The 16,620-nt window shown below is 47.9% G+C and overlaps 1 protein-coding gene across 1 annotated transcript in view; it reads right to left on the bottom strand.

The window, feature by feature from the left end:
• Positions 1–16,620, bottom strand: part of SRCAP (Snf2 related CREBBP activator protein) — a 1,742,136-nt gene that overhangs the window by 1,302,342 nt on the left and 423,174 nt on the right. Inside the window, exon 9 of the mRNA XM_085618450.1 lies at positions 4,969–5,062. Coding sequence (XP_085474576.1) covers positions 4,969–5,062 — 94 coding nt within the window. The remainder of the gene's footprint in view (positions 1–4,968; positions 5,063–16,620) is intronic.

The following is a 16,620-nucleotide window of genomic DNA, read 5'->3' as shown; positions in this document are numbered from 1 at the left end:
TTACTTACCTTCAGTAACGATGTATCTGGTAGAGACGATTCTAGCTGCAGATTCCTTAACATAGAATTATCCCCAGGCGTGAGACTGGATCCGGAAAATCTTTGCCACAGCATCTCTGCGCGCCGGGGCAGTGCCTCGCGACCCCACCCTGACGTCATCCGCAGACGAGACGTTAGCGAGGTCACATAAGCCCCACACCGGCGCGCTGACGTCAGTTCTCTTCGGAGAACTTTTCCGTGCCACAACGCGGAGCCACCACAAACAAAACTGTGAGAGTAAGGGAACAGTGTGCGTAAAAATCAGTGAAACAAAAAGGGAGAAGCGAATGGTGAGGAAGAGCACCATTAGGGACAGTGCCAAGCACTGCGTTACTGAAAAGCATGCAAAGGAAGGAGCAGAGCACCGCTCCGAGAAAAATATGTGAAAAATGTGGGGCAGATGACAAAGTCTGCAACCACAAGCTATAACAGTGAAGGGCAACAAGTTCATAACAGATGAGGAACGACAAAGCACCCCAAGACAACACCAGCAAGGAGTGTTGCATCCCCCGTAAAAAGCTAAGGGCCGAGGCACAGCCAAGAGACCCCAACCCACAGGAGCACAGAGGAGTCAAAACCCCTAAGCAACGAAAAAAGGGAGAAGACTACGAGTAGACTCCATACTGGAAGAACCAGGGTGCAGGGATGCAAAAGTACATATGAACCTACCGACCAAGTACCAGAAAGGAATGAGTGAAACAAAAACAGAACGATGCATCCCGCCAGGGAGGAAGAGAGAGCACCCGCAGAAGAGAAAAGCCACCCGGAGGGAGGTGAGTGCAGAAGACCAGGCTTAAGGGTCCTCGCAGAATGGGGAGGAAGGGCGGGCTGTGAAGCAATCTGCGGCTAGAATCGGCTCTACCAGAGACATCGTTACCGAAGGTAAGTAACTTGTACATCTGATAAGACTACTAGCCGCAGATTCCTTAAGGTAGAATAGATAACCTAGCCATACCTTGAGGGAAGGAGGGTCTGCGAGAGAACCTCACCCGATTGGAAGAACAACGGGCCCCAACAATGGATGTGCCATGGGAACAGGAAGGACGTCCCAGCCCCCTCCAAGTAGAAGTAAGCAAGAACAAGGAGAAGGGAAGGCCAGGATACCACAAGCCTACCCGAGGAGCAAAGGGCGTCGGCCAGAAAACCCGGAGAGACAGACAGCACCCAGCGAGTTACAAAGGAAGAAAAGAACCACCGAGGAAAAGAGGAGAAGCGGAGGCAGAGCCCGCCCCAGGAGAACACACACAGCGAAGAGGACAGCTGAACGGGTGTCCGTTCCGAGGCAGGGAAGGCAGGAACGGCTCCGCAGCCATTAAGCGCAGACGTGAGAAGGAAGACAGACGCGCAAAGCTCCAGCAGAGCAAGGGACAGGAGCACATGCCCACACGCAGAGTCCCCTCGGAGGTGGACCAAAACTACCAAGTGTGCGCAGCAGAGAGCTGGCAAATACTATGAAGTAGCATGCCCAGAACCGGCCGAGCGCCAGACGAAGTCAGAGGCAAGGGAACCCCAGAACAAATCGTAGAGAAGGACCGTCCCAGTAGCTCCACCCGGCCCACGAAGACAAGTGGGACCGGCCAGAAGATAAAGAGACACAGGTAGTACAGACCGAAAGCCGGCCACCAGAACACAGGAGAGCACCAGGAACAACCTAGCACCCCTGGAACACAAGACAGAGGCCCAGGCCAAAACGGCAGATAAGGTGGACACCAATACACAACGCCGTTTGCACGACAAGAGGCTGTCTGGCGACCCAGAGGCTAAAGAGGGAAGACAAAATGCACAGGAGCAGATATCCCACAGGAACAAAGTCCAGAGAACACTGAGCAGGACAGAACCTGGAGCAGCGCAAGCTGCACCAAGGCAGAATAGAAAGAGAGAGAAACCGCCCAAAGCGGTATACAATGACGCCAGGAACACACGAGGAACCCGAGAAGGTACTCACACCCGCCCAGCTTAAGACACAGCTATACAATAGCCAACAAGTACCCCACCTAGGGTATGACTCGTCCCAAAACAAAACCGGGAAACACCTCTTAGGGAAACCCGCAGCAGAGGTCAAGAACACAAAAGACCTGTGGAAAACACCACAGGCGGCTTACCAATCAGCCAAAAAATACACAGAGGGTCCAACCTGAGGACCTATACAGCAGCACTAACAGCCAAAAATCACACCACAAGCTGAAGGGCTGAACCAGCAGCCAACAGAACAGAGGGGCCAACTTAAGAACCCTGAAGGCATTCCAAGCCGCACACAGACGGGCAAACTGAAACACAATGCCCCAAAGAGAAAGGTGGGATAAACACCTCCCATAAGACACCTGAGGACCGACAATCCGAAGCTTATGGAGGGGGAGGGGGACGGAGCCCCGCAAGGAGTCGTCGAATAGCAGAGTCTGCCTGGGTGTGAAATAACAGAGCTCCATCAAAGGGCAGGTCAACCAGATGCTCACGAACATTCTTCAGAAAGACGCCATTGCGCAACCAAGCATGGCGGCAGAGGGCCACAGAACTCGCCATAGTGCGGGCGAGAGATTCAGACGTCCAAAACCGAATGTAGAATAAATGTAGCTAACTACCGACCATCCCGTACATGGTGCCGCAGATCAGCGCGGGCACCCTCGTGGGGGGTGCGAGACAGAAGGGACTCCGCGAAATCCCACAGGTCGGAAGTAGCCCTGGCCAACACAAAGTGTGTTGAGCACGCGCATAGCAGCACTAGTGGAGGTGAAAATGTTACGCCCCAGGAGCCCAACCACCGGGCCTCCCGTGACAGCTGGAGCAGCACTGAGGGCAAGGAAGGAAAAGCAGCCTGCAGAACAGGGCCCTGGCCAGATGGGTGGGAAAAAAGGCGGACTGGATCGTGCGGAGCAGGACGGTGGCGGTGAAGGAGCGGCTGAGGCACCGGATCCCCCGTAGCAGGACGTCCCCAGAAGAGAGTTGTGGAGCGAAGCTTCAAATGGAAAAAGCGGCTCCCCTCCACCAGAGCCCTGGTGGAGAACCTCCAACAAGTGGTCCGTTGGGAGTGGAGCGACCGGGTTGCCCAACTGCAAAATGCCAGCGGCCATGGTGATGGCCCGGACAAAGCTAACACTCTCCTCCGTAGGGCGTCGTGGGGGAAGTAAGCAACTCTTCCGTGGGCGAAGGCTGCAAACTCAGCCGCCCGTCCCCATGCCCAGCTGGAGGAAGAAAAGGCCAGCCCCTGTAGGATGGAAGACCCATGGACGAGTGAGGGGCCTGAGGAGGCTCCAGAGAAGGTGGAGAAGCCTGTGGGGCAGCCAACTGCAGGGAGCGGAAGAGCGGGTCCGGGGGCTGTGGACGCGGAAACTGTGTAGAACCCGCCCTGGTTGCCGCCGGAGAAAAAGCAACGATGCGGCGTCCAGTCTCCGGTGAAGAAGAGACAAGGAGACGACAATCCTCCGGAGAAGAAGGGACCTCCGGAGAAGAAGGGACATCCGGAGAAGAGTCACCAATCAGACGTCGGGACAGCACCAGGGAGTCCACCACAGGCACTGGTGAGTCCTCGATCGGCACCGAAGTGGCCCCCAGGGATGTCGAGTCGACCTCCACCACCACGTGCCTCATCGGAGAAGGGGGCGGGGTTAGAGCCGAAGTGGGCAATAAACGGCGCCGAAAAGGCACCGGCTCGACCTCCGATGAGGCAGCCGCCTGCAAAGAGGACCGAGAGGGGCTCGGGGAGACGCCACGGGTACCGGCCTCCACCCGCGGAGCCGCCAGGGCCGGGGAGGAAAGCCGTCGCCGCCGGACAGGCGTCAGCTAGACCTCTGGTAAGACAGCCACCTGCCCAGAAGACCGAGGGGGACTCGGGGACGAGCCGTGAGTCTCGGGGACGAGCCGTGAGTCCCGGCAACATCCTGTGACATCACAGGGAACCCCGCAGGGTTTTGCGGCGGGTCGAAGAGGGGAACCCCTTAGGGACGCGCCTAGACGACACCACACCTCCAAAACCTGAAGCCGAACTCATCGAGTCTGCAGAAGGCCCCGCGCAAGGCAAGGGATCCACGGACGTCTCAGGAAGAGGAGGGGGGTCCAAAGAAGCCTGCAGAGCTGTAGCGTAGGCCTTCATCTGGGCCCTGGTCGCCCCAACGCCAGGGAACGGTGGATAGGGTGGCGACTGGCGAGGGCGCATGTCCTGAGAGGAACTAGCGCAATCTGAAGGAGGGCAGGGCCTCGGCGGCAAGCTGCAGGACTTACCCGCAGGCGAACAACGTCTGTGGGCCTCGGTGAAGAACGATGCCGCAGCCGGAATTGGCAGCTTCTGGACCCTTTCGAGGTAGGAGACGGATGCTGCGACGAGACCGATCTGGACAAGCGGGCCGAAAGAAATTTCATCCGGCGCTCTCGCCGGGAATTCGGCTTGAGATGCTAACAAGCTTCGCAGTCTGTGGAATTATGGTGCTCGCCCAAACACCACATGCAAATAGGGTGAGGGTCCGTTGCCGACAACTGACGCGCACAAGAAGCACACGTCTTGAAACCCGAAGGCATTGCACACTGTTCCCAACTCAAAGGTGTTAAAAGAGGCCTGAAAACAGGTCAAGGGAACGCACTCCGGATCTGCGTTGCACGCGGAAAAGAAGGAAACTGATGTCAGCGCGTCGGGGTGGGACTTATGTGACCTCACTGACGTCACGTCAGCGGATGACGTCAGGGCGGGGTCGCTAGGTTCCGTCCCCGGCGCGCAGAAATTCTGTGGCAAAGATTTTCCGGATCCAGTCTCAAGCCTGGGGATAATTCTACGTTAAGGAATCTGTGGCTAGTAGTCTATCAGATACAAATAGCACACTGCACATGTGCATATGTCAACATAAAATTATTAACTCCCCCTAGTCAGCAGAGGCTAATGCCGAATACAACCCTCCACCACCAGCTAATCTTCAGTTTAGGAATCAGTTTGACCAACCCTCACCTTCATCTTCATTAGCTGTGAACTCAGCATCTTCTTCCTCTTGGTTACAAAGCATTACTTTTCCCGGCATTGCCACATTTATTTTCTTCGGCTGCTGAAAATACACATAAGGAGCTAAAATAAACAAGTGAAAACTTCACACTGTGTGCTTAAAAACAAAGTATTTAACATATCTTTAGAACGAAGAGTAAATTACATTCACCTTTGCTTAAGGAGATAGCTGACCACTCGGCATCTCAGCCTTTAGGGACCAGGAAAATTAACAGTCTATACCATTTCAAAAGGGTGCTCATGGGAGGCAGCTCAATCAAAATCCTGCTTAACCATTGTGAAACAGATCAACTCCATCAGATGCAGAGAAGTGTTTGGTAGGTTTCCCTCAGTGCTGGCTGATATAGTGTCCAAAATCCACGGCTAGCCAGACTGCAGAAAGGAGCATTATGCAACTTAACCAGTAAGCATCTGTTCTTGGCATGTAGAGCTGTAGATTCACATGCTTTGCATAGTCCTTCCATCTAGTGTTGGGTCCGGATGTTTGCAAGTTGTTTTTCTTCAAAAAAAGTATTCCCTAGTCACGAGGTAAGGTGACTACTCCTTTCGGTGATAGTGCGCATGAGCATTGACTCAATTTTTAGATTGTTTTCCCGCAAGAGGGTGAGAATGGAGAAAGTGAAGTACAGAGATGTTCATGCGTATGTAATGTAAATAATGCAAAACTGCAACAGCTACAAGTGCCCGGGAGGTGGGAGGTCGCATGTGAATCAACAGCTCTACATGCCAGGAACAGATGCTTACTGGGAAAGTAGCATAATCCGTTCGAGGCATGTGTGCTGTAGATAAACATGCTTTACATAGACTATATAGCAGAATTCTCCCAGAGCGGTGGCTAACCAGTAGATATTGCAGCTGTTTGCTAAAGTGTTTTTAGTACTGCTTGGCCTACATTGGCTTGTTGATCTGCTAACACATCCACACAGTAATGTTTGGTAAAAGTGTGTGGTGTGGACCACGTTGCTGCTTTACAAATGTCAGCTTTAGGGCTGTTACCTAAAAAGGCCATAGATGGTCCTATTTTACATGTGGAATGTGCTCTAGGAGATGTAAAGTTTGTTTGCTTTAGTGTAGCAGGTTTGAATGCACTTTATCCATCTAGCAATCCCAGATTTAGAAATAGGACTGCCTTTGTGAGGTGTAGCAAATGCAACAAACACTTGTTTTGTGAAAATCTGTTCTATCAATGTAGTACAATAGTGCTCTTCTGACATCAAGCGTATGAAGAAAACAAGTTACTTACCTGTAACTTTGGTTCTCCAGTATTGTTAACTTTCATAGATTCCCATAGCTTGTATCATTCCCCGTCGTCGGAATGGGAGCCTCGGTAAATAAAAAATACCATAGCAGTAGGTACAAAAGAGAAAGAAAGGCTTAGGCCTCATCTCATTTTGTAGCATAGATACCTCTTTTTGTAAAAGAGACCAAAATAATACAACAACCAATCAGATTAGCCTCACCCCATAGAACCCTCCTGAGAGAACCTCAGAGCCTCAGATTTTCGCACCCGTTGTGGAACAATATAACAGAATATGCTGAAGGCTGACCTTTCCCAGGGGAGGAGGGTGGGCGCATGGGAATCTATGAAAGTTACCAATACTGGAGAACCAAAGTTACAGGTAAGTAACTTGTTTTCTTACTCCAGTATTGGAACTTTCATAGATTCCCATAGCTTGTATCAGAATAGCTAGCAGTTAGGAAAAAGGAAGCACATTTTGTGTAAAAATACATTGCATCGCCTTGCATGTATATCAGCATGAGAAATAAAATTTACCAAACATCAGTCACTAAACATCATCAGATACAAAATGTGCGAACCAAAACAGGAAGGAGGGTTACAAGGGAAAGCTCACCACTCACTGAAAGAGATTTCATAGAACAGCCTGTCCCACTGCAGCATCGCTCCGCGTGGAAGATTACAAGCAGTAATGTGTTGTGAAGGTATGGGCACAGCTCCATGTAGCTGCCATGCAAATGTCTTTGATTGGTACTCCAGCAAACAGAGCAGCTAAAGACGAAACTGATCTTGTCGAGTGCGCCCGGACTCGCCCTTCTAGGGGCTTACCAGCCGCTTGGTGACAGTAGTGGATGGTGCTGGCAATCCATCGAGCAACCCCTTGTTTTGAAAGGGTAAACCCTTGCGAGCTGCACTGAAGGAGACAAAGAGCTGAGTAGATCTCCTGAAGTCCTTGGTGCGTTGAATATAAAATTTTAAACACCTTTGAACATCTAGAGAATGAAGAGACCTCTCCACTGGAGTTGTCGGTCTAGGGAAAAAAGACTTCAAAATGACTGGTTTATTCAAATGAAAATCCGAAGGAACCTTCGGGATGAACTTTTGATTTGTCCTCAGAATCAGGGTGTGTTTTTTTAACTGCAAGAAACGGATCCTTAATAGTGAGAGCCTGAAGTTCACCAACCCTCCTGGCTGATGTTAAAGCGAGGAGGAGGGCCACCTTCCATGAGAGAAATTTAAGATCCGCCCTATGAATTGGCTCAAACGGAGGTCTCATGAGTTGAGCTGCCACATGGGTGGCGGAGGTCGAACTGGAGGGAAAACCCTAAAAAGTCCTTTTAAAAATGGTTTCACGATTCTCGCAGACCAAAGAGAAGGGCCTGAAGATGTTCGTCTGAACCTAGAGATCGCCGCCAGGTGAACCTTGATAGAAGAATGTGCGAGACCTGACTTGGCCAGAGACCAAATGTATGGCAAAATCTGATGAGGAGCAGAAGAAAAAGGATGAATGTTCTGTTGGCGGCACCATAGGCCGAAACGTTTCCATTTTGAACAATAGGTCTTATTCGTACTTGGTGCGCCGGCGTGAGCTAGCACCTCTCTACATTCTTGAGGGATATTCAAGCCCTGAAATTCTCTGTGCTCAGGAGCCACGCAGTCAACTGCAGAGAGCTCGGGTCCGGATGTACCACTTGGCCCTGGGACATTGTCAATAGAGAAGGAATTGGACGCAGGTGAATTGGGTGATCCTGGGAGAGCAAGAGAAGCTCTGTAAACCAAAACTGGCAGGACCACACTGGTGCCACTAGAATCATTCTGCAGGGTTCTGCTTTGAGCTTCCCGAGTAGTCGTGGGATTAGAGGAATTGGAAGAAAGGCATAAACAAAGGCGCCTGACCAGGCCATCGAAAGCGCATTCCCCAATGATCCCTGATGGTGTTCCCTGCTTGCGTAGGACTGGCATTTCCTGTTCTCTGGAGTGGCAAATGGGTCTATGGAGGGTCTGTCCCAAAGATTGAAAACTCTCTCCAGAGTGCGCTGATCCAATTTCCACTCGTGGCTCACAGATTTGAGACGACTTATCGTACTGTCTTGTTGAGGGCACCTGGAAGATGTTCCGCCGAAAGTGAAATTTGGTGACGGATAATCCACTCCCAAATCTCTTCTGCCTCCTTGGACAGCAGAAGAGACCTTGTTCCACCCTGCTTGTTCACGTAATGCATGGCCGCCGTGTTGTCTGTACGGACCAGGACGGTGGATTTCCGAATCATCGGTAGAAAAGCCTGTAAAGCTAAACGAATTGCTTTAGCTTTGAGATATTGTCTGGCTGCCTCTTTCATAAGAGTGAGGATTACTTTGTCGTCGAAAGAGCCGTCTGCCTGGCGCCACTGCAAATTCAATTGCTCTTGGAGCGGGCGCATATGAAGTCTGCAATGCGGAATCAAGGGAATGCAAGAGGAGATCAATCCTAGAAGAGATTTTTATAGGCGCACAGACAAACCATCTTGTTTGCAAAAGACGGGCGGAGGTGATCAGTCTTTGCTGTCTTTCCTCTGATGGAAAAGCTTTGCAACAAGCTGTGTCCAGCATTGCCCCCAGGAACTTGGCCGACCTGGAAGGACAGAGGACTGACTTGTCCTTGTTGAGTTGAAGTCCCAGATGACTGAAAAGTCAAGTGCAGCTTTCGACTGCTTTTGAGGCTGTTTGAGAAGAAGGAGCTTTCACCAACCAGTCGTCCAGATAAGGAAAAACCTCTAGCGATTGTTTTCTGAGAAACGCTGCGCCTGGGGCAAAGGACCTTTGTGAATATCCGCGGAGCGAATCTTAGTCCAAAAGGCAGGACCTTGAGTTTAAAGTGGCTCTTGGCTACTGTAAAGCGTAAAAACCTCCTGTGAGCCGTGTGGATGGGAACATGGAAGTATGCGTCCTCGAGATCCAGAGTGGCCATGTAATCCCCTGGATTGAGAAGCCGCAAAATGTCCTGTAGGGATACCATCCGAAACAAGAGTTATGAGATAGGTGTCCCTCAGGTCTAAAATTGGGAGCCAATTGTCTACGGTCTTGCGAACGAGGAAGAACCGGGAATAGAATCCTTTGCCTCGTTGGGACTGGGGTACTGGCTCTATTGCTCCTTTGAGAAGAAGTTGGTGAGCTTCTAGCCGTAGAAGGTGCAGATGTTTGAATTCTGTGGCACGAGGGGCTCTGGATGGTGGCTGGTGTTGAAACTCCAGTGTATGGCCAAAACGGATGATATTGAGGACCCAACGATCTGATGTTATGAGATTCCAGTTGTGGAGGTATTGAGATATCCTGGCGCTTAGAGGAATCCCTCCCCTGGCGCTCTTGTCGCCCTCTAGAGGGTTGGCGAGGGAAAGACGACGATTGGCACTGTCTTTGAGAATACTGGGGCCTGTAAGACTGAGATTGTTGCGAGTAGGAGGAATAGCGCTGCTGCTGCTGGTATCCACCTCTATTTGAAGAAAAATCTCTTCCTCTCGCTCCACGGAAAGGTACTTTGCAGTAATGCAAAGTCCCAAGGGACTTCACTGTTTGTGTCCTTTTTATCTCCTGCAGCGCATCGTCCACATGCTTTCCAAAAAGCATCTAACCTTCGAACGGCAGATCTAGTATTTCATTTTGGACTTCCGGGCAAAATCAGGTGGCCCGAAGCCAGCCCTGCCGCCTAAGGACTGCCGCACCTGCCAAAGAGCGGAAAGCAGTGGTCGCAATGTCCATTGCGCAATTCATAATTTATGAAGAACGCTCCTTCCTCCAGGATTTTCTTTGCGTCAGCCTTCGCTCCCTCAGGTAGCTGGTCCAAATACGGAGATAAATCGCACCACATCTGGCGATCATATTGTCCCAGAATCGCCAAGGAATTAGCCGCCCTGACCAGGAGGCTGGACATAGAGGAGAACCTCTTACCCACATTATCAAGGCGCCTACCCTCTTTATACGGTGGTGTGGTAAGGGGTGCCGACGGATTCTTTGACTTCCTTTGGGCCTCTTGAGAAATTACAGAGTCCGGTTTCGGTTGGCTAACCAGACAAGCAGGGCTATCTTCCGGAGCTTTGTACTTTTTCTCCAGTCGAGGAAGAACAGGCATGACAGTAGCTGGAGATTTCATTACTTTAATCCCCTCATTCCAGACGTGGTCCACAATTGAAATAGAATGGACAGACTTTTTAGAAGGCTCTTTAAAATAATAAAGAAAACCTTCCGACTGAACTGATGGTATGGAAAGATCGAAAAATGTGGATGCTCTTTACATTAAATTGTGAAAGCCCCCTATATCTGCTGGAGGAGAATCCGCAGGATCCGGAATTATATAGTCATCCCATTCAGTCTCTGGATCTGGGACAGAGAGTGTGCCCTGGTCATCATCCGATGAGTCATCATGAACTGTGACTACATTTTGTTGAGGTTCCATTGGATCCGGAACCGGAGCTTGTGGAAGCAGGGGTGGAACAGGAGCAGAAGATTGTGGCGGAGGTGGAGGCACTTGCACCGACTGTTGACCTGAAGATTGAGATGGATATCTTTTCCTATAATCCAGCAACATGAATTGTAAATCAGAAATCAGTGAAGCCGGCATAGCCACCATGCCCTGCTGCGATTGTTCCTGCCTAGTTTGCGGCAGATATTTTCCTTGATCTACATAGAAGTCCTCAGAATCAGAGTCCTGATACTTGACATGCAATTGGGATGGACTATATGCGTCCCCATAAGGTCCCTCATCTTCATCTGAAAACTCCTCCTCCAAAAGGAGTGCTGGAGGTAGTGGTGTCACTCTACGAGGAGAAGTCATCTCCGGTGTAATCTGACATCTTTATACTGAAATTGCCACACTTTGAATAGTCGACGAGGTAGTCGACGGCGGAACAGTCGTCGACGGAGTGATCGTCGCCGGGACCGTCGCCGGGACCGTCAGTATTATGCTGGAAGCTGTAGATGTCGTCGTCGACGTGGTCGTCGCCCTCGACACCATCCTCGTCGTCATACTCGAGGTAGTCATCACAGTCGACAACATGGAAACTTGAATATTAGGTTGCAGCGTCGACGAAGTAGTCGTCGTCGAAGATACTGGAGACGACGAAGCTGTCGACGACGAGCCCGTCGCCGGAGCTGAAATTGACGTCGATGAATTTCATTACAAGATCGGAGGCTACCATTATGCATATTACTTTTAATGCCTTCCCAAGCAGCCGCATACATCATAAAGAAGAAAGGTTCCAGAACAGAACAATAAGAAACATACAAAAGGCATGAGGATATAAATGCAGCTCCAAGCAGATAAGTCACCTTTTTACTCGTCTCTACTGCCTTTATTGATTGTTAATAGATTGATTTGCTTAATTTATATTTATATTCTATGTTCCCTGCTATGTGATTTATTCACCCAACGATCTCTTTATTATGCCGCTTATAGGCTGACTCCTATTGCTCGGGATTTCCACCTCCCCTCCCTCCCTCCGGTCTACCAATCTCCAATTTATGGTCATTGGTCTCCACCTGATTTTTCCCTTAATCGTGCTTCTTTTCTTGAAAACGAGGCTATCTGCACATACCTCGTACTCAATTTTGCCCCCAATTCCTTCAGCGCTCTTCACCTCGCATCGACATGGGAGCTTCCATTCCTCCCCTTAACGCTTCCTCGACCTCCCGCACGATATCCCTTCCGTAGCATTGCTCCGTCAGGCCCCCTTCGTAACGGTAATAATTTGGAGGAAAGTACCTTGGCAATGAGCGCGCAACGTTTGCGCGTTGCCAAGGTAACTTTCCTCTAACTATTTACGATCCCTTAGCAACGATCTCACGCTCGAGCTCATTAACTGTTCCTCGTTTACATCGAGCAAACATTCAACCTAAAGAGCGCTTCGGAGACCTTTTGGCTTACTAACCCTTCCTTATAACCCTAAGCTTTACCTATTCTTGGTCGCACCACTACCCCATAATATCTTTAAAAAAAAAAAAAAAAAAAGGAGAAAGGCAGAGTCTATATTTTTTCACTCCCATAATTCATTAAAAAAAAAAAAAAGGGGGGGAGTTTCCCTACTTTTATCGCTTTATTTAAAAAAAAAAATATATATATATATATATATATATATATATATCAGTCAAAACTGCTCCCCAGGCGTGGCTGAATCCTCGTAGCCTCTGACCCAGAAATCACAGACACAGACCAGTTCCTTCGTGCAAATTTATTAGCTTGTTCGCAAAATTGTCGCCATAACGTTTCGGCTCCCCTAGAGCCTTGTTCACATGACAACACATAAAACCAAAACACTTCCTTAAATAGGAAGACAGATACTCTGCACGTGATATGGTTCAACATGGACATGGAAAACAGACTTATAAAGACGAAGGTTTCAAAGGCAACACAGCGACTTTTTTTGCATATGTACATTCGTAAAATTCCGAAGGTTTCCCAATGTTGACATTCAAACTATAGGACAATGTACTAGCAAAATGCATACAGGAAAACAAGCAAAAAAATACGCTTAATATTTTACTGGCCCTCTCATTTATGCTGCAACCTACTCACGGTGCATCGTAAGCAATAGAGTATTCAAGATTCTATTTACATTGCCAATGAATACTAATGTGGCCCAGTAGGTCCTGTACTTGCGTATAAACCTTGTAAAGTCTGTATAATTCATAAATCATATATATATATATATTTATTATCTACTGGCGGTCGCCAGTAGATAGTTCTAGTTAGGACCGAGTTTCCATAGGAAACCTCAAAATTCTATTTTGAATAACTTTGGCGCCGATTGACGAATCTTCGCGAAATTTTCAAAACTAATGGGGCGCTCCGCTCTGCTCCTACCCTGAAAGTCTCGGGGTGGTCCGTCAAGCGGGGGCCGAGAAAAAGGGGGGGTCCCAAAACACGTTTTCCCCATGGATTTTTCCATAGGGACTTTAGTCGCAGCTACAGCCCGAACGGCTGAACAGAATTACGTGAAATTTGGCAGAGAGGTAGCATCAGTTTGGTGCCTTTTGCAGGTTTGGTGTAAATCTGTTCAGTATTTTCTGAGAAAATAGCATTTAAATCAATATATATATCTATACGCGCGCAGCGTGCGCGCAGGGTGCGCGCACTCGGCCGTCCGCGAGCGCACTTCTGATTGGTTGTTACATCTTAGTAAACATTCGAATCGGTCGAAACCAGGAAGTGTCGGCCGCCATTTTGTCTCTCACACTGAGAGGGGGGTGAAACACAAAGGAGAAAAACATGTAAAAGGGGGCACGCTTGACAGTTCCTGACCCCCTAGCAGGGGTAATGGGGTCCCATGAGGTCCCCCAAGGGCAATTAAAAAAATGTAAAAAATTTTTCGGTAAATCGCCGAGTGCGCGAAGCGTGCGCGCACTATAGAAATGTAAAAAATTCCGTGAGGTTCGCGCAGCGTGCGCGCACGTTGTAAATGCTTTAAAAAAAAATTGAAATGTCAATCCCCCCGTGTGCGCACGCTGCGCGTAGCGCATTGTGCATGCATGGGATATTTTTTTTTTACCAGATTATGCCAAAACCCTTAACAACAAAGCGTCTCATGTGTCCTCCTTGTGCGGACGGTGCGCGAAGCGCACCGTGCGTACATGGCCCATTAAGCGTAACGTGGCCGCGCGGTGCGCGTAGCGCACTGCGTGCCCACCGTGCGTGCACAGTGCGCAAAGTGCACTGTGCGTGCACGGCACTAACTGTGTAAAGTGGGCGCGCGTAGCGCACTGCGTGCCCACCATGCGTGCACGGTGCGCAAAGTGCACCGTGCGTGCACGGCACTAACTGCGTAAAGTGGGCGCGCGGTGCGCTGTGCGCACCGCGTGCCCACCGTGCTCGAAGCGCACCGTGCGCGCACGGCACGAACGGCGTAAAGTAACTTAGCATTTAAAAAAACGTACAAATTCACTGAAAAAACCATAGGTTTCACACACGTTATAGTTAGGAATTAGCATTTAAAAAACCTTGCAAATTCACTTAAAAAACCAAAGGTTTCACACATTTTATAGTTAGCTGGGCATTTTCCTCGTGAAAAACCAATGAAATTCCCCCGTTATAGTTAGTGCAGGCAACTATAACTCACGCGACCGTAATCCGCTGCGGATGACGTCAGATATTACATCACTGATGACATATGTGTCTTTCTGAACAAAAAAATATATATATGTATAGCTAAAAAAAAAAGGAAGAAGACATGGGTATATAAATGTGTAAATAGAGTGATGTAATATCTGACGTCATCAGCAGCGGATTACGGTCGCGTGAGCTATAGTTGCCTGCACTAACTATAACGGGGGAATTTCATTGGTTTTTCACGAGGAAAATGCCCAGCTAACTATAACATGTGTGAAACCTATGCTTTTTTAAGTGAATATATATATATATATATATATATATATATATATATATTCACTGAAAAAACCATAGGTTTCACACATGTTATAGTTAGCTGGACATTTTACTGATAAAAAACCAATGAAATTCCCCCGTTATAGTTACTGTAGGCAACTATAACTCACGCGACCGTAATCCTCTGCTGATGCTAATACTGTATTTAGACACTTATTTGCCCATATCTTCTTCCATTAAATTTTAGCTATACATATATTACAAATATTTTTTTTTCATAAAGACACATATGTCATCAGCAGAGGATTACGGTCGCGTGAGTTATAGTTGCCTACAGTAACTATAACGGGGGAATTTAATTGGTTTTTTATCAGTAAAATGTCCAGCTAACTATAACATGTGTGAAACCTATGGTTTTTTCAGTGAATTAGCAAGGTTTTTTAAATGCTATTTCCTAACTATAACGTGTGTGAAACCTATGGTTTTTTCAGTGAATTTGTACGGTTTTTTAAATGCTAAGTTACTTTACGCCATTTGTGGCGTGCGCGCCCACTTAACGCAGTTCGTTCCGTGCACGGTTTTTATCAACTTTAATAAGCCCTGTACATTTGGTGGCCTTCGGCCACCAAAAGCACAGGGGGTGAGGTCAATGTGGATAGTGTTTTTTTTATTTCGATTTTATAATTTCATGTTGCCAAAATTACGTTTTTTTTCTCTATTAATAAGCCCTGCACATTTGGTGGCCTGCGGCCACCAAAAGCACAGGGGGTGGGGTAAGTGTGGATAGTGTTTTTTTTATTTTTATTTTTTTACCGTAAGCGTACGGTAAGCTTACGGTAAGCGTACGGTAAGCGTACGGTAAGCGTACCCCGCGAAATTGCCGAAAAAAAAATAAAACCGTTTTTGCTCTTGGGGGATGTTTGGGGACTCCCTCAACATGACTATGTGGGAGGGAGTTGTCAAAACAGCCCCGTAACATGTTTTTGGCCATCATGTTTGATAAACAACACTCAGTGCGAGAGACAAAATGGCGGACGCCGCTTCCTGGTTTCGGCCGATTCGAATGTTTACTAAGATCTAAGAGCCAATCAGAATCGCGCTCGCGCACGCTACCGTAAGCTTACGGTAAGCGTACGGTAAGCGTACCGTAAGCGGGCTCAGATATATATATTGATTTAAAGGCTATTTTCTCAGAATCTACTGAACAGATTTACACCAAACCTACAAAAGGCACTTCCTTGACCTAGGGACTACCTCTCTGCCAAATTTCTAGTAATTCTGTTCAGCCGTTCGGGCTGTAGCTCGTTCTAAAGGTCCTATGGAAAAATGCATGGGAAAAACGTGTTTTGGGACCCCCCTTTTATCTCAGCCCCCGCTTGACGAATCCCCCCGAGACTTTCAGGGTAGGAGCGGAGCGTAGCGCCCCACCTATTTTGAGAAATTCGCGAGGATTCGTCGACCGGCGCCAAAGTTATTCAAAATAGAATGTTGAGGTTTTCCTATGGAAACGTGGTCCTAACTATAACTACCTACTGGCGACCGCCAGTAGGATATATATATATATATATATATATATATATATATATATATATATATATATATATATATATATATATATATATATATATATATATATATATATATATATATATATATATATATATATATATATATATAAAAAATATTCTAAAAAATATATATACATTTGAATATAGGGGATTAGATAAATCTTTATCATTATTAAACATCTATCCCCTAAATCTCCATGTCTGATATAGACTCAGATGAGGCTAACGCCCCCATCCCTAATATGGAGAACAAGGCAATCAAAAGCATGATTCATGATGAAATGAGATCCTGTATGTCGTCAACTCTAAAGTTATTACTTCGAAAAGATCACTCCCTCCTGAGGAGAATGACATTAGCGAAATACAACATACCCTTCCTGATGATGATCTCATTGAAATAAGGGGAAAAGGATCTAAAAAAAATTAAAAACATCAATTTTATCCCCA

Source organism: Triturus cristatus, chromosome 7, assembly GCF_964204655.1.
Source record: "Triturus cristatus chromosome 7, aTriCri1.1, whole genome shotgun sequence".
Classification (NCBI taxonomy): domain Eukaryota; kingdom Metazoa; phylum Chordata; class Amphibia; order Caudata; family Salamandridae; genus Triturus; species Triturus cristatus.
Note: the sequence above shows the minus strand (reverse complement) of the source record. Positions and strands in the feature narration are given on the sequence as shown.